This window comes from Helicoverpa zea, chromosome 13 (genome assembly GCF_022581195.2).
Source record: "Helicoverpa zea isolate HzStark_Cry1AcR chromosome 13, ilHelZeax1.1, whole genome shotgun sequence".
Classification (NCBI taxonomy): Eukaryota; Metazoa; Arthropoda; class Insecta; order Lepidoptera; family Noctuidae; genus Helicoverpa; species Helicoverpa zea.
This window is the reverse complement of record NC_061464.1, coordinates 268479-287681: the sequence shown is the minus strand read 5'-3', so window position 1 is coordinate 287681 and position 19203 is coordinate 268479. Positions and strand designations below refer to the sequence as shown.

The following is a 19203-nucleotide window of genomic DNA, read 5'->3' as shown; positions in this document are numbered from 1 at the left end:
GAGGGTGCGGGTTCGATCCCAGGTCAGGCAAGTACCAATGCAACTTTTCTAAGTTTGTATTGTACTTTCTAAGTATATCTTAGGCGTCGTCCTAATTGGGAGCGATCGTACGATGGCGCGATGCGTTTTTCATCTCACGATCTCACTTGCGAGGTTCAAATAGGACACTCTGATGAAATCTGTATGTTTGAACTCATCGCACGACGAGAACGCATCGTGTCATCGTACGATCGCTGTCAATTAGGACGACGTCTTAGATGAAAAACGCATCGCGCCATCGTACGAGACGCCTTAGGGCCAAGCCACAACAGTGCGTTGCGGCGTCGCATCGCAAAAATCAACGACGCATATCATATTAATCGCATAGCTGTGCAATGTTGTTTTTGCGATGCGACGCCGCAACGCACTGTTGTGGCCTGGCCCTTAGACACCATTGAATGTGTTTCGGATGGCACGTTAAACTGTAGGTCCCGGCTGTCAGTGAACATCCTTGGCAGTCGTTACGGGTAGTCAGAAGCCAGTAAGTCTGACACCAGTCTAACCAAGGGGTATCGGGTTGCCCGGGTAACTGGGTTGCCCGGGTAACATAGGCAGTCCCTATTTGTAAAGCATTGGTACTCAGCTGAATCCGGTTAGACTGGAAGCCGACCCCAACATGATTGGGAAAAGGCTCGGAGGATGGATGATGAATGAAATGGTGAGGGGTTACTGTTTCTAAGTAGTATTATAAAATGATTCGTTATGAATTTATTTTTATACTTCGGAACAAAATTGTAACTTTTTCAATACCGATGCATTTGCGAACTAGGACACGATGAGATACGAGGGGATAGGCTCAATAGGTATACTCACTCCTACGATGAGTCCCTGGTCGAGCGCCTCCCGCGCGCGGTCGTGTATGACGGCGGCCAGCTGGCACAGCTCCGCGCCGTTGTCCAGCACGTCCAGGAAGTTCTCGCCCGACAGGTACGTGATACCTGGTGACAACAGAAATATGTTACAAACAGACTCATCTAGGTCTACATACGACGAAAGAATTAAGCTACATCCTATTTGTTCCAAGTACAAAACGGGAAGCTTTGTAAGACATCGAACAACTTATTCATCTCCCTAGATCTAGCCAATGAGGTCCTATTACTCGTCTCCATACTTGGTAAATCTGTGTAGTTAGCTAGTCGGAGCCGCAATAACTCCCGGCGAGATAAGCCCGTGCAGATAAATGCAATCCCGCCGTTTAGCCAACTCAAAGTTAATTCTTGCACAACTCGTTCAATAAAACGGATCTACAATGTAAACGATTGACACACTTAGCTCTCGCTCCTGTCAGATATATCTTAGAGTCATGCGCAGTCACCGAGGTACGCTGGACCTTCAAATCAAAGATAAACGAAGGTAAACACTGTAAATCAATGTCTGTCAAATACTAATCATGTTAAAAGTACCTAAGTACATGTATTTATATTATAAGCGCAATGTGTTCAGCAATAAGTTGACGGCTACATTATCAGTAAGGTTCAACAGCTCATGAATAAATGCATTTCGTGTTATTGTGAAATTCGTGAGCTGTGAGCACTTCTACGTCTAAACTGCTTTACGAGCATGATAGTAACTAGCAGACGGGCGGAGCTCAATATTACAATCATAACCATTATCACGTCGACAAAATTATGTGTGTGAAACTCTGCAAATATTTAGCTTATAAATTACAGGTTAAATAAATTGCAAGGCCACTTTATACTATTAATTTTACTAGGAAGGTACTGCATCGTAACTGTGTTCGAAGTATCTCTCAATTTTATCTAGGTAGTCGTTTCTACATACGTAGGTACATGCATATAAAGCGCGCACCCCACTTTGTAGAACCATAAACAAAACAGATTACAAAAACAACGGCGGTGTGTGATCCGATACTGATTATTGACTGAAGGCTTTTTACTGATTCGGCTTCATGCCCTGGCGAGCTGCGTGCTCGGCGGCCATCGCGAGTAAACTATGTGATTTACATCCAGCAATACGTGAAACAGTGAATAATTCCGAATCATGCGGCGATGAACATTGTGAAAACATTGAATGATGTGCCTGCTCTTAGAAATACCACATGGTTAGGGGAAGAAGTATCCCGCAGGTTAGATCGTAAAAAAACACTTGTGATGTGAGTTATAAAGAAAACGAAATACTAGGCATAACTCTCAGCAAAAAGTCAAGAACCTTATTAGTGTACCCTATATTAAGTGCGCAATTCCAGCAATAATTACGAACCGCCTAAGCGGGACGGTGAACTTTCACGACGGCCGCTGGGGCACGCAGTGACCGACCAGCGCACGCCGCGGTAATGCACTGAGCCATCTCAATACGTAGCCAGTATAAACAAACTGATTTATCACCCCTGTGGCTGCACGCTCACTTCTTTAAACTCATTAATTGATGACTGAAAAACTCACTACCGTGGGTTATAAATTAAAACACTTTCAAATAGGATTCTTGTCCATCCACAAACATACAGAAAGTATCAATCGTTTGTCATCCATTCAGAAGACCTTTTAATTGGAGACTTACAAATAGACAATTTAATTCTCAAAGAAATGTAGTAGATAAACAGAAAAGGCATTGCAGCATGAGATGTTGGCAATGAAGTAATTACTATGTGCAGGCTGCAATCTGCCGGTGGAAGAATGCAAGCCGACGCGACGCAGGGAACCGGCTCGGGGTGCACTCTACATGTGTTAAGTAAAACGTGAGCAAAAGATAAATAATATCGGCGATGCGATTGTGCGGGACCACCCAGGCTCTCGCTACGGACTGATTTGCATTGCATTACTACGACCTCATAGCGCCCAGATAGATCCCGAGATGCGCTAACATTTTCATGCACTTATTCATATTTTCTTCGATACGACTGACTATTCTTAAAAAAATGGTATGTTTATTCTACTTTTCTTGTTGTTTATGAAACAGATAAACATTGTGCTTAAAATTGTTCACAGCTATGGTATCGGAGGGTCTACAGTATAAATAACAGAAATCAAGTCACAATGAACCACTAGAAAGATATATAACAGAAATGTAAGCAAGTAGTTAGTTTTGATAAACGTTCAGTATGCTGAACTCAATCAGTGTCGGCCATATCTCAGAACACAATTGATGGTGCTCACAAGTACAATGGAACTGTTTGTACTGAAGCGAAGATCAAGATTACGCTTACGTCACGTACTCGACACTCCACTGTCATACCGATATGAGTTTATTGAAAATCGATTTAATCAGAAATATAATCGGAATCGATCAAAGTGTATTGGGACGTGACTGCGTGGCTTCTGAAGGATCGAGATGGTTACACTTGATGCTTAAAATAAGCCGGAATATATCATACACTATATATAATGAACGTTGTAAACATGAAAACACCAAACGTAATTGCTGAAAGAATATAATTTAAAGTTAACAATGCAACCATTATTGCATACGATTGCAATGTATTTTTTATTTATCAATAACGCCTGGTATTTGTGTAAACGACTGTTGTGATTGTTATCGATGCAGTAATAATTAACCGCGATTAATTTTCATTGGGCTAGTTAAATTGTGCGCGGTTGTACCAGGGACTACTCGTATGTAACCGGTCCTCATGAACACACAGGAGGTTTTTCGTAATTAGTGAGATAATAATCTAGGCGGCAGCGCTCGCGAAATAAATAAATTAGTGATAAATAACAACAGCGTCGCCTCGAAGCCGCTTCGCATAGAATTGCACATTACGTAACTGTTTTGGCATTTTTAAACATAATATTATTTTCAGTAGGTGTTCATGTATGCATGCATTATTAGGCTAACTCAACGATGTCAAAATCCGACATAACCCAACCACTGCAAAACTAACAAAATTCTAACGAGACTGCGTCAAACTTACCTACTTTTACAAAAAAATCACTGCCTTCATCAACTACATAAATGTTCTGTTTTCTTGTCTATTATTTTCAAAGGGAGTTCCCAATCAATGTGTGTGAATATGGTTCTCATTCATAACTAGTAATTAATAACTGTTTGAAGGAAATATAAAATTAAACGGAAGTTATCGTCCCGATTTGGTGCTCACACATCGGGGCAAGTTATTTAACTGCGCATGTAATGCATTTAACCTTAATTATAAATTTTCGCATTCCAATAACGGTATCGTAAGGATGTCAATGCTGGCGACCAATCGGCCGCGCGATGTACAGGGTATGCGCGCGCGCCGATTAACGGCCCGCCAACGGAACTTCAATATTGCAATAATAATAACTCCATAATTTATAAAGTGTTACTTCGGATGCCGCAATCGTTTAAAACATGAGATGTCGAGATTTGCATATTATAAGACCTCTTAAAGAGTCGATTTCTGAATTATCAAACGGGACTGTTATACCTCTCTTACTAATTAAAGGGATTGCTGCAAAATTTTATTCAAATTATACCGTTGAGGAGAAATTACTGTTAATTAAAAAGCAAAACGCTCGTCACTTGTACCAAACGCAATCAATATTTAATTATTCATAGCAGGGCTCCTAGGCAGCGGCAGTTCATACTGTAGATAGAAAGAGCCTAATATTACATTAGCATTTTATGCATGCCTAGTACTTCGCATGCTTCGGCACTACAATTAGGCAAATTGCTGCCTCAGTAATGAAATTAAAGTTGTTTTCAGGGAATGTGGTTAATTTAGTGACATCAACTTTCAAAGTGAACTCTAATTTGTTACTAACTATCGCCCACAATGACATCGCAGGGGATTACTTATTGGATTAAATTAATTTTAGTTAGTCCTACTTAAATGAAGGGTTGACACTTTTCTCTGTTGATTATTTATTTATACCTATCAGAACTTCGTTTCCAGAACCGCTTAGTTAGGTACGATGATAACTTCCTCGTGTAACATTTGGCCTAAGAACAGTAGATGCCAATAAAAAAGATCGAAGGCAATGTTGGAAATGTATGGATATGAAACGATTCAGTAGCTACACCTTAATAAACTACCAGTGGCCGATGATCCACATGTGGAGGCATGCATTAAGATGTCACAACACAGTTGCGTGGTCATGTGTCGCCGCAGCCGATCATGCATTACACTAATTACTATTTACTAACTCGTTTACCTGCGTTACGGTATCGCACGATACCCTACATTCGGGGTGTTTTTGTAGCGAACCATCCATCGTCACTTGCACGAAACATTCATGACTTATAGCTAAACAATGTGCGAACCAAGCTAATGTCACAACTATCACTATGTATTACAGCTGATGTTTCCTCGTGACACGTAACATGATGATCCACTGACAGACGAGTTATTGAGGAGACGTGTGTGAGAACCTAATGCATGTCTCGTGCGTGCCATGTTGGTTTAAGACACGATAATCTGCTATAATGCCATTATTACGATTTACGACCATTATCGAAAATTGTCGTTACATGGAGCAAAAAGCTTTTCCAAACGAATGATAATTTTGTGACGTAATTTTAGAAGTCGGAAACTCGTGTAGCTCTCAGTGACAGGACCACCTAGAACGATCTCCGCTAATATTGTACGAATTTAGGCTAAAAACAATACAAAAAACAAAAAAAAAATTAGGCAATAAGGAAGATAGTAAACCGTGAGGAACAATATCAATCCATGTCCCAAAGGAGGTTTTACGACGAAAAAGTGGAGCCATATTTATTGCTGTGCCTCTGATAACAATCAAGGAAAACCCAAAGGCCAGCAAGCTACGGCTGAAGTTATCAAAATAAATGGAGTGCATATTCAGGTAACAATTGCAGTCCACCAAGCACAATGTAGGTTGAATTTGCCTACAATATTTGGTGGTCCCAGGCTGCATGGTATTGATAGAGAGAACATAAACATGATTGCGCCACTCGGAGCGACTCGTCGTAAATCTGCGCGATTGTTCGCACGTGTGTGCTCGTGACTAGAGCGAGGCGTAGGCGTGAAGTGTCCAACCATCTCGCAACACTGCTCCACAGACCTCCACATTGAACGTGCTCCCCTAGTACCACTTTTGACATTCACTTGTGAAGCGTGCCATGAAACTTTAAAAAGTTCTTGGATTTTCTTCAATTGTAGCGTTTTATGATCCCGTTAGCCATCTCTGCGCCAAACAAAAATCTACTAGTACCTTTAGGTTCTCGTTGATTGTAATTTTCTTTCTACCCTATACATTTTCTCTTCGCGCATTGCATCAAACGTGTTTTAATCCCTTGCCTTCGTTTATATCTAAAAGTTAACGTTCCTGCTTTGGAATAATCCTACCGGGAGCTCTAAATAAACAGTTTAACTAACTGATCGCGGCACTATAAAGTGTAGAAATAGATTTATGTTGCTTCTAAGTTGCACTGCAACGTGCAGTTATTGTAAACAAACTTAAAGGAACACTGTTTTATTGCATTCCGTATTTATACAAAACTGTTCGCGAGCCAAAAACATCTTTATAAAAACTTATTAAAAAAAAAAAAACAAATAATCTAATCGGGCTACTACGGTAGTAAAAAATGAATAGATATTAAATTCTAATAAGGCGCGGTTAAAATGTTAATATTGATAGCACATCCACCCACGGCGACGCGTGGATTTGTCATGCGAGTAGTAAAGTTGAGCTGCTAATTATCGGCACATCTCACAACATTGTCCGGCGCTCCCACGCACCGACCGGCGCGGGCGCAGGCTCGCGGCACTACACAAAAACGCCGCGCGCTTATATGGCAACGATGATACAATCACTTGTCGTACAAATTGTGCTTTATTATTACGATTCCTTGGCCCTGTATGATAATAACTACTATAAATATATTTTAAGAATTTGGAGCGAACTTAATCGCAACTTGATTTGAATTTATTGATATTACCTTTTATTAATTTGCATGATATTGCTAGACCCCTAAATCCAATCGTACTGATCTCTGATTAGCAAAATGAATAGCATGTACCGATGTGATCACTCATCCAGTTTTATGGCATGGTTCTAAATATAGAAGTTAATAGTATGTATCGAGTTATCGACGTTAACTCGATACTGAACTGGTTGCTCGAAGGAAAGTACACGGAACGATCAAGTTGATGTTAACATGAGTTGGCTTCACAACTATTTTGCAGGAAATAAGGACTTGAAGTTATATCTGGAGCCGTCTAGATCCCAGTCATGCAGTGAAAAGTAATCTAGAAATCAATGAACATGTGCAAGATTGTCTCGCAACTCACATATCTCTCCGAGAAACGGAGAAAGTCGTAAAATTGCAATTTTCACGGCATTCACTTTGAATTACATAATTCCTAATACATTGTTGAACGCAAATCCGCTGATTTGTCTACACATTTCTCGAACATATTACCAAGTGTAGAAACGATTTGTCTACTGCAACTTGTCAATCAAGGTAGCGAGGCAGCACTCACCGATGGTCTTGTTGATCCAGTCGGCCAGGTCCTCCTGCAGCGGGAACAGCTGCCTCGCCTGCGAGTACAGGATCTTCTCCCGGTAGAAGTCCTCGTCCTCGGAGCAGGGCGTCTGCGCCGCCAGCGCGCAGTCGGCGCGCTCGTAGCTGCTGCTCATCTTCCTGTTCACCACGATGTCGCCGTGCCCGATGTGGCGCTCCTCCTCCTCCTTCCCGCCTTCGAACGAGTTCCGGATGTACTCAAAGGCATTAGTCCTCTCAAAGGCATTAAATATTCTATCAAAGTTCCCGCTGAGCGGCCTGTCGAAGCTCTTGGGCTCGACGGAGGTGGGCGAGGTGACGGGCCCCCACGACGTGCGGCTGCCGATAGCCGTCGGGCCGCACCGGTAATACGCCATTGTGAAGGCTTCCCTGCAACAAGGACAACACAACAGTTCACATCGATTTCATTTCAGATAACACGAGCGATCTATCTGTTTACAATTGAGCGGAAAATGAAACCCGAGCGAGTAACGCAAAGTAAACATGAAAACATTCGGTTTAGTGACGGATATTATTCTTAACGAGGTTCTTGATGAGCGTCATTCCGTCGCATGAATGGCCTTTCAACAAATATGAACTAGATAATAAAAGAACTTTAAAGTGAACGTTTCGCTAACCAATTTTCTGCACGAGACTCATTTGCATGTCTGACAAGGGCTGTGTTCGGTAAAACTAACTAATGAAGAGGCGAAGGTCGCTCTGACAGACAGTAATTAAGACACAAAGTGATCGCTGACACAAACATATGAAGCTCTGGCAGGTGGTAATTAGTCGACAGCTATCGGTGAATTCGTTTACGTTTTGATTTGGTTCGCCCACAGTATCTGAGAATTTGAGATTATCTTCCTCATCTGCTTCGAAATGATTTACAATAAATTGAAAATTTGCCAATAGTAAGCGCAAGACGCAAATTATGTAGGTATCGATACAATAAATTGTGATTAAAGCAAAGCTGTTGCTATCACTGGTTTATTAAACAGTGCGCTAAACAATGACAGTGTTAAATGTTTGTGTACATTGTGACGGCTGAGTCACACTGTCTGTTACACTCGCTCGTACTCTCCCCGGTGGGAACTGGCGGTGAGTGCGTCCTCACGACTGGCGCCGGTAGGTGAGTCGTCGGCAAAAAGACAAACGGCAGAAGTCGCGGGTAGATCAGTCGGTGCCCATATATGTGATAGTCGTGATACGGGCACCACGGCACGTGACGCGCATGGGAATCATGCAACGAATTTTGGTATTGTTTGAGTTCTGCCCGGCTAAATGAATATTTATGGAAATTCGTCAGCCACTACATAATTGAAAATCGTTTTCTATAGATAAATGGCTCACTCAGCTGGTGAAGTAACAGCCCTAAAGCACAAGATATAGCTGATTTAACACAGCATATCCTAAACCACAATAGTCGGCAAATAGTCATTTAGGTTCAGAAACACGTCGCCGGAATTCATAAATAAAGCTTAAAGGGAAAGGGCATACAAGCGGTGACATAGATTCCAATGATCATACCTCATACAACATTATAAACATTTCGCAATAACTTCAAAATATTTGTTCTGTCGTTGTTCGCGGCGGATATTAAAGCTACGTGAACTACAATAAGTGTCACATGCAGGAGCATGCTTATAATGAAAGGAAGCCGGTAGCATAAGCCACGACAACGCATTACCACTGTAAAATAAAATGCAGACAGCAGACATTAAATATTCCCATGATTTCTTGAGGCCGGTTTTCAGAATAAGTTCCATTTATTTTATGTGTAGTGAGTAAAGAGGTTTGTGCGTATCTCAGTTTATGTCATGTATGTCGTGGTGTGAGGCTGCCATTGCGTGCAGTCGCAGAACCGGCGCGTGAGCACGTCCCGATACCGCGGGTTTGACAAGCTTACCATCAACTATTGTCCAAAATATTTATTAATCTTTATAGGAACTCAACTTAACTTTACCATGATTGAGATTATTATATAATTAATAAATGTAGTTACATTATAATTTTATTATCTTACAGAATTACACGAACATCATCATCAATTTTAATTTTAAAGCCGTTTCAGAATTGCAGCACAGTTGCGATAATAAACAGAACCTTACAAAGTAGTTTAAACTGTAAATAATAATTTATTGGAATGTTCTTTTTCCATGAAATTGTGATGGTTTCCCCATGGTTGTATAATTTATGCGAATGGGAGCAACTGGGACGAGCCGGCACCGCGCCCGACCGCGGCACGCCGGTACGACACGGCAACCATGGGGAAATCGATTGCTATGAATTGGGACGATATTTTGCATGCCATCACTACATTGTTTATACCGAATTATACCCTAGTCCAAAAAATTAGAGCACAATTTTCAATGTTATTTGATGGCAGGATAGCATGCTCCACCAGGTGCAGGTGACTTGCTGTTTTTTAGGTTAATGTAATTTTCAAACGAAAACTTTTGTCGTAACACATTTTTATGCATGAGGAGTACGGAATCAAACAACTTTCTGAGTTGTTCTTGGCACGATATGTACAATCGCTTGAAAATGTAAGCTCTTTATGTTATGGTTTCAAAGTACACCTTAACCCTCTTTATTAAATTTTTATTTAATGAAAACCTTCTCTTTATAGCTTTGCCTTTTGCCAGTACTTGTGTTAAGGCTTCACATGCAGTCGCTCACACGGCTGTGGTGTCGCCGGTAGATGACGGAACGAGCCCAAACCTTGATACGAACTCACCGACACCACCAGGCTAGGATCAATCACCATAAAGTGCTCGGACCTATGTAGTGTTGCCCACGCGCACCCAGCTCTACGATGCAAATATCTAGGGTTGCAACGATGTCTTAGAGCCCTTAAAATGTTACCGTTGAAATGAAGTGTTAGAACTAAGCATTTTTTATTGGAAAAGCATCAACTATCTTTGCCAAATCCTTTACATACAGCTGTTTTCCTTCAGTGATCTCTTACTTAATGGACTAACATTTACTGATCCTCTTATGTAGACCTTTAATTACATCCCAATAATGGGTGATGGCCATTAAACATTTATTATATTAATAATAATTGGCGTGCAGCGGCTGTCCAGCGTATATTAAGCTATTGAGCCGTCAACCCTACAGCGTATAGGTCAAGTTGAGCGGGCCGGTCGCGTCGTACAAGAAAATCGTCCATTTACGCAAATTACACGCAGCGTCGAAGGTCTCCACTCACAGCGGCTTTTTCATTACGTCGCTCTTGAGCACGATTATACGCCGAGTTTGTGAGAAAAATGTACGCACACTCACTTCATGATGGAAAAGGACGAACATTTATATTTATAATGATAAAGTTAAGGCAATTTGTTGATATCTCCTTATTGAAGCACATTACGAGAAATGGCAGTGCTAGTTTTTATTGTGTCGCTCTCACAAATTGAAAGGGTCGAGATAAATTGCACAAGATTAGTCAAGTGTATGTCTCAGATGACCAATTCATGTTTGAAAAGGAAGATCAATCTGATTAAATAACTCCAATGAGAAATGCTCGGTAAGTGACTAGGGCAACAGGAACGCTGGAGACGTCTCTTGGGTGAGTTCGCCGGGCGGCGGTGCGTTGACTCCTGTGCGCTCCTTAATTGGATAATCACATTCACTCCCGCTCGGAGCCGAGCTACCAATGCAACTCGCACATTGTTGGCATTGCATTCTTGCACATGTAAGATTTCAGCACGAACACATCTAGATGGAATCTTTGAAATAGGTCACATAATTACTTGTTGTTCTTTAATATCATGACGAGGGAAAAGAGTCACTTTGTTTTTATTATTTAACAAACAATTTGTCTAATTTTAGTGCAACTTTGTACCATCAAAACATCCGAAGTGAAAAGTGCATTCGATTTGTAGTGCATCGTGGTTGCAGGCGGACTGTATCGTATGGTATCGTGTTACTGCACCGTGGCGTGGCATTACGAGGGGACGTGAAGGGGACTATATGACGGCGACACTCCTCGTTGGCCACGATAGTCTTCTGAGATTATGATCGCCGAGTACTTAAAATTTTACATACCAAACCAGACAAAATGTTCTCTGAAAATAAAACATCTCGTGTTGATAGACGTTCTTTGATGTAGTGCGCCCTGTTTAGCAGGTATTTCGTACAAGCACCCTAGAACCTAGCCTGAGGACTGGTCGTCCGATAGCCGCACCGGAGCTATCGGCGGTGTCATCGACCCGGGAAGGGACGCGCGCCTATCCTCGCGGATTAATGTCAAGAGATCGTAGATACTTCAATTGATCCTGTCGCACTTAGAAGGCATTGCTCAGGAAAGCGGCACTTATGCTTAATCGTACTAGCCTGTATTCTGGCTGCGCCTGCTTAGCGTTAGCTTTTTGTACATCTTTGAAGAGGGAACTTCAGCCAAACTTTATTACCTGAGCAGGATTGCTAGCAAGGTTTTGTTATTTAATCAATATATCCATTTCAGTCATAGTTAAAGAGGTCCAGTGATGGACTTAGCCCGTTCCGTTATTAAGTAAATAGATGCTTGAGTTAGTTAAATCGGTGTAGGCAGAGTTGGTATTTTTGGAATACAATTAAGCTAACAGAAGACCATGAAGTACCAGTAGGCGTTTTTTAATGAAAAACGTGCGGAAACCAATTCAATTTCACAATGTTCAGGTATCGGTGTCAGAGTTACCGCATCTTAGCGGTATGGCACGCCATCTCGTGGGTTTGTAGGCGCCTTTACCGCAAGACACAAATACTCGCTTTCGACAGACGGAGTCGGTTAACTCTGCGGTTTACTCACAGTTCTCCAGTGTTCCACTGTTATGTGCTATGATGAAATGAAACACAACACCTTTTGTACATTATGAGTCACTTGGATGTTCTTAGTCAGAGTGCTGAAAATACAGGCCCGGGTAAAGTTATAAAACTCAATTTCAAGTACATAAGGTAGTGGTGATGAAGATTACAATGCTACAATAGATTTTCTCGATGCTGAAAGACGCTGAAACCATTCACGCGCGACAGCGTGACTAGGCTGTCAGACGGGTAGGCATCATTTTCTCCCAAATGTGAGCCCGCGCGAATTCCGCACGTATCGAGTGTGGCGATCTATCACGCATTCACGCTCGCCCACTTAGCGTCGTATTGACGGAGTGCCGGCTACATGTCAACATTCATACTCCACACTTTGATGGCCACACACATACTATGTTCAACTTGTTTTACCGATAACAGATTAATTAAATCATAGTTGACTTCTTGACCTAAACCCATTAAGCTCATTTTACGTGAACAAAAAGAAAAAATCTCAACGAGTGCACACAACACACGTTTCCTTTAAAACCTACTAAAATAAAGAAAAACCGGCCAAGTGCGAGTCGGACTCGTGCACGAAGGGTTCCGTAAATTACAGTTAAATCAACCTATCTCAAAAACTATAAGAGATACTTTGATCAAACCAAAAATCGTTGAAAGAGTTAATTAGCATGCATCACCTCTATTTTTTTTAGAATTTTATACCCCGTAGTTATAAAAATAGAGGGGGGGGGACATACTTTTTACGACTTTGAGAGCTGATATCTCAAAAACCGTTCACTTTAAGAAAAATGTTTTTTAAAAAACTTTATATCATTTTAAAAGACCTTTCCATTGATACCCCACACGGGTATGTACATCGAAAAAAAAAATTTCATCCCTCAGTTACATGTATGGGGGGCCCCACCCCCAATTCTTTTTTTTACTATTTAGTGTCATATTTTTGTAGCGGTTCATACAACACATATTCCCATCAAATTTCATCACTGTAGTACTTATAGTTTCCGAGTAAATCGGCTGTGACAGACGGACAGACGGACAGACGGACAGACGGACATGACGAAACTATAAGGGTTCCGTTTTTGCCATTTTGGCTACGGAACCCTAAAAAGGGCCGTTTCTGGTTACCGTCGCTCGACGCACTTCCACGTAAAAATATAAATTGCATTCACAAACAAACTGTGAACAGGTAAACTATTGTGGACTTAAACACAATGAGATAGAGTCCATTTTGTTTCTTTGCTTGTTAATAGTTTCAATAGGGCAGCAAAGAGGTGAGTGTGGCGCAAGTCACAAGTTATCAGGGATTTAAAACTTTTCGTCGAGTGTCTGGCCTTCTCCAGTAATTCATTTGCATGATACACAGACTAATCGATCAATTGTTTAATTCAATAAATCAAGTGATTCGACACGTGTCTGCAAAAGGTCGTCCATTAAGTATTAGAATGACAATCACAAATCATCGATTTATGAAACAATGCGATATAAATTATTGCAACGTTGCAGAACCACTGTGATGGATTCAATTGAGACGTCTTTCGCAATCACCTGACTCATCATTAATCAATGAGCTTCGACAAACGGACAGGCACGTCTCTATTGTATAAAATGTTATGATTTGCAGAATAGGTATTCATGTCGAATTGATTATTTATGCATTCATCAGTTTTAAAGATTGCGTCCGTTTAGTAGATAATCGGAACTAAAAGAAAGTATTTCTTCGTCATTACTCGCGTGCAATATCCTCATGACAATTGGAAATAGTCTAACTTTGTAAGTGTGTGTTATGTGTGTATGTACGGGTCGCTGGTCCTGTCAACTTGAGTGGCCACTGAAGGGCGTCGCAGCGGAAGCGGCCGCGCCCCCCTCCTCCCCGCACCGCCGCCCCGCGCTGCTCTTTATGTGTTCATTGATGAATCGAGTGCACTCAATCAATGGCGCAACACCCACGATCCTCACTCGCCGCCCGCACTCGACGTATTGACAGAAATACTACTACACAACACCCTTCGGGTGTTTACCTTATGTTACCGACATGGCTAGTTGTACATACAAAGTGACACACTACTATGACATGCACTATGTATACCTATTCTTAACTTGGACTATGACATATACAGAATTGCCTTAGAGTCTATGTGACTCTGGTCCTTCTGTTGAATGTATTAGCTGGTGGCGCTAATGTGTACGCACCTCTGTATTGTAGTGAGCATCGTTCGTTAGCAGTGTTAGCGATCCACGAGTGCTTTCAGACACATCGCTCTATTTTCACTGTTCACACGAGCGAACTCTTTCGACATCAGTAGGTAGCTCGGAATCTACAGAGCACTTCTTTTAGTTTGGCGTATAAAAACATTATAGGAGTGACAAAACCATAGTGGAAGAGGACTTGTTGACTTGACCCATATTTTCCAACATGTTCCATCCACCAGCTGTGATGACATTAGTGTCGTAATGTCCATTACGGACTGCTAGCTTCTTTGTTCTATGTCTGTTTTGAGGATGCCTCAATCTTAGCCCTTTATTCAATCACTCGGCTAATACTTCGCAGTTTACGCGACCTCTCCAGCTCTTTACATAAAGCCCTGTAAATAACAGTGAGGACATGAAAAACCCACTCACACTCGGCTTCAGTTGCATTCGTCTGGCTATCATGGAGTGCATAGCAATGTTTACGACCCGATGCGTTCGTCTGCCACATTTGAACTGCTTTTGGAACCCGGTCAGCATCGAGACTAAATCAATTCTTTAATTGAAAGTACTAGGCGCTCATAGAAACGCAGAGCATGTTACCTAAATTCTGGAAGTGGTGGTGCATTGCCTCCGCATCCAATTTAATGCGAATCGAAATGCGGTCCACATTGAAACTGAATCAATTCTTCATTTGAAAGTACTAGGCGCCCATAGAGACACAGAGCATATTGTTACCTAAATTCTCGAAGAGGTGGTGCACTGCCTTCTAGTTCTAAGTTCAAAAGTGTGGCATCGCATGGCTCTCACGCCTACACGACCTCAAGTCATCGGCGTATGGTATCGGGCAGATTAGGTCGTCGGCAATTTGTGTGTACGACAAGTACGACCAAGTACACCCGGATTCTCTGTGCATACTTAAGTAGCTGTTATAAACAAATCTTTGAAAGAAACTAGGTGTTGATGGATGACCAAAGCATTAACTAAGGTTATTAAGCTGTACGCAAATTGCTCCAAGCCCATCAATGAGTAGCGATATTTTGTTTACATGAGTCGGTTACAAACGCCTCCCGCAGAGGCTTATGTAAACAAGTTGATATTCTAGCTAGGCGGTGTGTTACAACGTCCATTTCCCTCGTTACCACTAGTAAGTGGTAACGAGGGAAATGGTGCACCGTCGACAATTACCAAACGCTCTGCTCTGCTAACACCGATGTATTATACTACGTGATGGCGATACTAACTTCCATGGTAATTTGAAGTGGTCAATTTGGTCAGGTAAATCGTTATTACAGACAATGGATGGTCGAAAAGAACTTTGTTATGCAAATATGATTGTTTTAACTAAGATTGCTGTGTGCGCGGTTTTAATAGCCAAGAAGTAACTACCAGTGTAAGTCATCCTCAATAATTTACGATTTACGTAACTCAAAAGCCTGTACTTATACAAACCCATCAATAAGAATCATCAGCTATAAGAATGAATACACTTACTAACCGATTACTTTTGTTCCAGTCATTTGTTACATTTACAAAATAGGGTAGCATCAGTTCGCAGATCATTGAGCACCTCGATTTGTACACCTGGGTAATCGCTGGTTGGGTGGGTTTGGCGTCGAAAGTAAGACCGATAGCTCCTAGCGTTCCTGTCATCTTGTTACTTTAATAAATATGGCATCATCGTACCTACTTGGTAAGTAAATTGATGAAGAAATATGGCCTTAGGTGTCTATTTATTCCAGAGTTTGACCCGTCAAGACAATTTACATATCAAAAGACGTTTTATTTAATACCTTAATTTAAAACGACGAAATTGAAGACGCTACCTCCAGGCAGTCTTGCTCTCCTGGTACTTGCTACCTGCATGTTACACCGATAACCTATTGCCCCGCAGTTTAACACCGCTATTGTTTATGGCTATTGTTTTGCAAGATAATGGTATTAAAATGGTGATTTTGTGCCGCAAACCTACTCTCAGTTTGTGGTGAAGACATGCGTTTCATTTCAATGTGCGAACGCAATCAATGCAATGCACGTCGAGTAGTTAAATTATTTCACTGCCCTTGTCTTCAGTTAACTGGTTCTCTCTGAAATGAACTTTGTTTAGCTCCTCTTTTCGACATTTGTGCAAATGCCCTAAACCCTTAACTTTAAATAATTTCTAAAGCTATTTTCATTTGTTTTGAGTGAGTAACATTCATCAGAGCATCTCCTGCAAGACATATGGATGCGGCCAGATGTCCGACGCAACTATCTTTAGAAACAATTGAGCTATTAATTAAACATACGCGTTTGTTCCATCAGGTACGCAACATCACTCCAACACATGTTTTTTCTTACTGTCTCGGTTTTTTGTCACTGATATCGGTCGAGGAATAATTAAGCTGTTTTTCGACCTTGTTTCAGATGAATCAGGGTCAAATACCAGACAGAAACCTAGACTTATCTGATATTAATCCCATATTACTGCACGTACTTGTCAGTCAGGTAACGAATGCAATCAGATGTACATAATATACGTCGGCATTACTATATTACATATATCTATTAGCTGAAGCGTCAATGTTATCCAAATGATCCTATAATCATTGATTATTTATGTATCCTCTGCTCCTGTTATCTGTACACCCTTCGAAAGTCAATTGAATATGATATTGTGTCCTTAACTCATCTTCCCATGTTATGACAGCCTAGTCCAGCAGCATCGCTTAATCAGAGCAGCATAGTTGACCTGATTATTGAACTGCACACAATAGTGCAAGCTCCAAGTCGCGGAATATGATTGTTTCATTGGCCACAGATACGATCGTCGCAAAACTGGAGCGGTTCATGGGCGGAGCTAATTAGAACATATTGTCGAGTAATTGATGTGGGAGCTCATTGTTCTTCGACATGCTATGAAAACATTGACAATAGCATAAATATAAGACGGATGGCACGACCACTGCTGACTGCACTGAGAGTCAGGTTTGAGCTGCATAAGACATGTTCGACAGTGTTTATTGCATTTAAATTAGCTAATTGCAATTGAATACTCGGCAGCGAGTGCTCTTGAACTATAAACCGGCGTCATAAATATCTGCCGTAGAAGGCGGAGGCGCGGGCGCATATCTACGATCGCTGGATCCGACGCCGAGTGCAGCGGTTGTAAAGTCAGCCTTGTGTGCGGCCGCCACTCATTAAACATTCCATTTCGGATAGATTGTAAATCGATTTATATTCTTAATCAGTTGTCTAAAACATCACCTTGTAACACAAATGGTAATCTGCGATTGTAATGCAATTAGCAATTAATGAGTTGCCATCAATAGTCTGCATTATGTTTAATAGATTCGAGCGCGTATGGTGATAAAGATAAGATCGAATGATCTATTGGGCCGCATCCACCTGCCGACCTCATCACAATATGTATTGTATCAACCAAAGACTGACGCACATTGCACAGACTACTAAATTAATTAATTCATTATTTTTAATCACAAATGAACAACATTATCATGTTAGTATTCCCATTATTTAAATATTTTTTCTCTGATTTCAATATTATTTTATAACAGTTCAATGCCGATAAAATATTATAATGAAAGTGAATTTAATAGTAAATTTGTTTCGCATGTTCTACGGATTGAGAGATTAAGAGCCATTGTGTAATTAAATAGAATACATATTTAACAATACTGACTGACGCCAGGTATAGCGACCAGTGATATAACTAAGAAATTATTTATAAGTATGAGAAATAAGATGGTGAAAAAACTAATATAAAACAAAGGCATTTGTACGAATAATATCGTAAAGAGGAGCGTCGTTCAGCTAGAAAGTGGTGGATGTTTTCAATAGTTTTTCACGGCTGTAATTGTTAGGAAAGTACGTAACGTATAGCATTATCTGGTGTCCACTTCTCTCTAGAGAGAGTTTTCTAATAGTAGTGTCGACTGTCGTCTGCCGACACGCCGGACAGAATCGCCGACGAGACAGATTTCAAGCTAAACGTTTCAAATAGGCATATGTCACACGGTCAGTATTTACTTGCTATAGTTCGGCCATTCAGAGAATGCGTTCCTGACACGTCGCGATTGAACTGACGACGTAACTACATTCATTGATTATTGATATAATAATGTTGTTTTAATGCTCCTCAATTGTTAAAACGGTAAACAACCAGCAAAAATATTTTTATCGTAACTGCAACGCCATTGCAAAGTTACGTCGTCAGTTCAATCGCGACGTGTCAGGAACGCATTCTCTGAATGGCCGAACTATAATATGTGAGTCCGGTGCACGCATGCGCTCTCCATCGTTTTTGTGATGTCTCACTTTTCTTGCTATACTTAGCCATACATTAGGCTTTTCACTAATGTTGTGTGGCAGACATGGATTTCTTCTGCGCATCAATTGTAGGGTTGGCAAGTTTTTGGTCAGTTCAGAAATATCTGTGCTAACATATAATAGCAAAAAATAATAATCTGCAATCATTGTAATGCTGCTGGTTTGAAGAGCGTCTTGTGTGGCGAGATGCGTGCGCGCCGAGAAAGTGCAGCAGTAATTAAATTGGGCGGCATCGCGCCAGCACACTTAGCACGGAAAGCGGAACTGATTATTGCGTCACACACTACAACATCTGCTCACCCACAGGGTTGCTCAATACTGCTTAGAGCACATTCAGGTAACTTGACTTTGTTCTACATAAAATTTCAGTATATAAAATTCGCGTCTCGAACAACTAAAACAAGCGAAGATTTATGACTTTTAATCTTTGCACCTGTG

At 41.1% G+C, this 19203-nt stretch overlaps 1 protein-coding gene across 2 annotated transcripts in view; it reads right to left on the bottom strand.

The window, feature by feature from the left end:
- LOC124635801 (GAS2-like protein 1) overlaps positions 1–19203 on the bottom strand; it is a 67921-nt gene that overhangs the window by 5286 nt on the left and 43432 nt on the right. For both annotated transcript variants that reach the window (XM_047171754.1, XM_047171755.1), the window contains exons 3-4: positions 7421–7830; positions 853–977 (exon numbers count right to left, since the gene is read on the bottom strand). In XM_047171754.1, coding sequence (XP_047027710.1) covers positions 853–977; positions 7421–7817 — 522 coding nt within the window. In that variant the 5' untranslated portion in view covers positions 7818–7830. The remainder of the gene's footprint in view (positions 1–852; positions 978–7420; positions 7831–19203) is intronic.